At 44.8% G+C, this 4,221-nt stretch overlaps 1 protein-coding gene across 1 annotated transcript; it reads right to left on the minus strand.

The window, feature by feature from the left end:
• Nucleotides 1-1,490: 1,490 nt before the first annotated feature.
• LOC119316183 (ankyrin-2-like) lies at nt 1,491-2,180 on the minus strand. Its single transcript, XM_037590513.1, has 2 exons — nt 1,593-2,180; nt 1,491-1,496 (listed from the first exon to the last, which is right to left on the minus strand). Exons 1-2 carry the CDS (start codon nt 2,178-2,180, stop codon nt 1,491-1,493), a joined length of 594 nt encoding a protein of 197 aa, XP_037446410.1.
• Between the last annotated feature and the right edge of the window lie 2,041 nt (nt 2,181-4,221).

Below are 4,221 nucleotides of genomic sequence, written 5' to 3' on the forward strand. Positions count from 1 at the left end.
CTCATACAAACTTTATGTGTGCATCAGTTAATATGGATCGGAGGGAGTAATAGATTCCCTGTGCGTGCCTTCTATTTCTGTTCTCCTAATGTTGGGTTCTAGTCCCGAGGTCCTGCAATTGTAGGGTGGCTAGAGAGGGGCAGCTATCCCCCGCGGTAGCAAACTATTTCCGATGGGTGAAATTAACTAGTTTCTCAACGAAGTTTCTGGGTTATTTTGATGGCTTGCTTATTAACTTTTATCAGCATTTTTATGTAGTTTAGCATTTCACTAGATTTTTTATTTTATTTTCACACCAGCAAGACATTAGGAAATCAAATTATGGGGCAATTGCACTTGTCCTAAAATGTTGAGAGTATGGTAGGATTGAAATAATTAAATCAATGTTGTTCCTAATGCAAACTAGTTGGCAATACCATGAGTACATCTTCATTTCTTACAGTTTCAGATAATATTTTAGAATATCTAAAATTTACATATTCACTTCATTTGGACTATTTGCTTCTTTCTTTGGCAGATAGCACTACTGGAATCATCTGGAAGTTTGCCTAGTTAATTCTGGGGCTTTGCCGAGTTCAGTTAATCGGGAGCTCAGCAGAGTAATTTCTCTGCCGAGTTTTCTAATAATTGGGCTCGGCAATGACACACAACTCGGCAAACTTCAATATTTGCCTAGTGCCAAGGAAAAGGAACTCGGTGAAAGAAAGAAGCTCGGCAGTGTTGCATATTTGTCGAGTTCCGTCGAAAATAAACTTGGTAGTGCCTGATAGGTGGACCACACCGATAACAAGGCGATGGAGACCTGATGGCCGTCCACGTTTGCTGGGTTTCAACGAACGGAAACTCAGCAATCTTTTTGTATTTTTTTTACGGATTTCCAGGGGTCATGTGTATGCCGAGCTCCCATGAAAAAAAACTCGGAAACAACGGAGAGGTGGGCCCACGGAAGATGTGGCAAAGGCCATTCGACGGTTGTGCTTCCTATGCCGAGATTCAAAACTCGGCAAAAGGGCAGACCCTTCATCTCCCCCGAAAATATTAAACGTGGTCGTGTGCGCGGTCTTAGCAAAAGGCCCGCCCCGCCTCGTTTGCACCTTCGTCGTGTTGCCTCCTCTCCTCCGCCGCACCGCCGCCAATGATGCGGCGCGTCTCCTCCTCCACCGCACCGCCGCCGCAGCGCCATGGATTCAACGACACCCGCGGAGAGCGCCACCGTGGGCACGGGTTGATTATGCGCTCTGTCAAGTTCCGTATAAACATGCATGGTAAAGTAGGTGAATCTAGTAGCGCAGGAGTTCAGCCCTATTTCATTATCTAAATCAAATTATAAGGGTTATGTTCCAAAGGAAGACAAGATGCCCGATCTTCAGGACTAACAAAATATTCTCTTACAAGTCTCACCGGTATAATTTTATTTGAACCTAACAACACACTAACAGCCCGGATACAAATGCTAAAATAGTAATGCAGCAAATGTATGCTAAATAGTATTACCTCTGTTCCAAAAAGATTGTCTTAAATTTGTCTAGACGAAATCTAAGACAAACTTTTTGAGACGGAAGGAGTACTACATATCTAAAAATGCATGGTACGACGAAATTGAGATTTAAAAATGCATGCAACTCATAAAGTGTTTCGGCGACGATTTTATTTTCCTTTAAGATGGCCAGGTATAACGGCGAAGTACCTTCTTCAGGAAAACTGGCCAATTCTCGATGCTGCGTCATGAGCCAGTTGACCATATCATTGTTCCCAATGCGTACAGCCTCGTGCAAGGCTGTCTCTTTCAGCTTGTTTTGCGTTTCCAACAGCCCCTTAGCATTGTTAATACCCTGGCCATTGGCAAGAACAGTTAGACGAGACACCATTCGGATGTTTCCCGCCCGTGCAGCACGGTGCAGGGGTGTATCTCCCTGGCTGTTTTGCACGAAGAGGAGGCTGGGTGCCTTGTCGTAGACGAGACTGGCTTTGCTCAATAAGTCCTCAGAATCGCCATGGCTGGCGGCGACCACATGGAGAAGAGTGTCACTTCTAGCAGTAACCGCATACAGAGAAGGTGGCCGCCTCGCCGAGCTTCCCATGGTGTAGGCGGCTGGTGTCCCGTCAAGGAGTGATTCCAGATCATGGAAAGAGCCAGAGCAGGCCACTGCTAGCAGCCGGGCGTCCATCCTACCCTCCATGGTGGCTGCCGGTGGAGGAGCAGCATTTGGCGCAAAGGGTGAGCTTGGAGCTGCCAGCCCGGTGCCCGACGCCATTGATCACCAAGACGAACGAGGTGGAAGTGGGAGTGAGAGAGGATCAACTGGGGCTGGTCTGGACTACAATGTACGCATGTAGTAGAGAAGAGGAGTGTGCGTCCAAGCTGTGCCTGACGATGTCTATATGTAAACAAGAAATGCATGTACACGAGCAAGCAAAGAATGCAGTGGGGTGGGTGGGGTGAGCTGAGCAGGAGACGACCACGGCGACTTGGGGTCAAGGCCGTGTCATCACCAATAAAATAGCCCTTCTCCCTCCTACTTTACGTAAACCTTTCACAGCACCATCGCATACTTTAGACATACAGCTAACCGGCTGTCTCTAATAAGATAATCCTTCTCCTCTCCTCCTTTAAACCGTTCACATAACTTTAGCACCATCCCATGCTTTCAGTTACAGATTTAGATCTACATCTGACGAGGTCCCTTGTTAAAGGAAATAAACTGACAAAGGAATCTCAGGAGTTCAAACACCTTGCAGTACTAGGACTTGAGCTTGGTATATACCGCTGCCAACTTTCATTCTAGATATAGGCCATGCATATTTTCCAAATATGTTAACTTTTACTATATCTAATATCTACGACATCAAATTATACTTTACGATATATCTAATGATATTTATTCTGTGTTGTACATATTGATATTGTTTATAGGCTTTTTAAAATTTTACCAATTTTAACCTGGGACAAACTAAATATGCCCCATTTTATCGACGTTGATTGCAACCTCTTATTTCCTCCCATAACCCTAGGGTGAGGACAGACTCTCTCCTCTAGGATTGACCAACGAGCCCATGGATTCCCCTCTGCTCCGGCAGACATTGGCGGGGAGGGAATCCCAGGCGTACGTTCCGGTTAGTTGTTTACGTTAGGATTTTTAGTCCATATGCAGGCACGGCGCACCGGCGAATGGCGGTGCTTCTTCGATTTCTTTTCTTTCGGGCTCGGATGCTCCTTGAGTTCGTCCGTATAGACGTAGTCAATGGAGCTCCGTTGTAGATTGCTACCATCTCTTAGGGTAAGTGAGTTTATGGTTTCTCGTCATGTGGCGAGATTTGATGGTAGGTGTTCCAAATCTATGCAAGGGTTCGACGAGGTCAACCGTGGCTCCAAGATATTGGTCCTTAGGGGCATGTGCACGAAGACTATCGACTGTCATCGGCAAGGTCAAGCCGGCTTTGATAGGGGAGTGGCGATAGCGGCGCATCCACGACTCGTTCTGGCGGCACTAGTGATTGTTCGATGGTCTTGGAATCTCAATATAATTTTTATTTTATTTAAGAGCTTGTACTTATGATGAACTTCTATAATAGCTCTAATTATCCCCACACAAAAATAATGTGCCACTTTTTTATATTTACAATGTTAATTTACAATTTATGATAAGCCTAATGATACTGATTTCATTTCATTAAGCGAAAAGCCATACGGCAGACTTACTGTGAAGGTTAGTGATATTTACATGCGTAGTTGGTTACCCCTCCGATTAAGGGGACGAGCCGTTACGCCTCGAATGCCAACTAGACCAGCTTTGTTCCAGGTGTGCAATTCCACTGATATTACCTAGGACCGCCAGAGGCAGGGTTGCATCGGTTGTGGAAAATTCTAGCATTCTTTTCTTTCCACATACTAGTATGCCCTATATTTTGAAACTCAAGGGAGTAGCTTATGGGTGATATTCGACGCAAGTTTATTTGTTAACATTTGGCATTTTTCAATGCATGTCCAGTACTATAGCTCCTTGGGTGGTATTCGACACACGTTCCTACTTTAAGATATCTCTCTTTAGTTTTACTGGGTTGTCCAGTGTATGGTTGGTAGCTCTTTGGATGACATTCCAAGCAATTTCCTAATTTAACATCTTTATTGTTTTCTTTCGGCATGTCCAGTACTATACTCCCTTGAGTGACATTTGATGCAAGTTCGTACTTAACACTTTTTTTTTTGACCTGTCAAGTAGC

Source organism: Triticum dicoccoides, chromosome 6A (genome assembly GCF_002162155.2).
Source record: "Triticum dicoccoides isolate Atlit2015 ecotype Zavitan chromosome 6A, WEW_v2.0, whole genome shotgun sequence".
NCBI lineage: Eukaryota > Viridiplantae > Streptophyta > Magnoliopsida > Poales > Poaceae > Triticum > Triticum dicoccoides.

Excerpts from the sequence above, each read along its gene's own strand:
- LOC119316183 (XM_037590513.1), bottom strand. The coding sequence starts at position 2,180 with ATGGAGGGTAGGATGGACGCCCGGCTGCTAGCAGTGGCCTGCTCTGGC.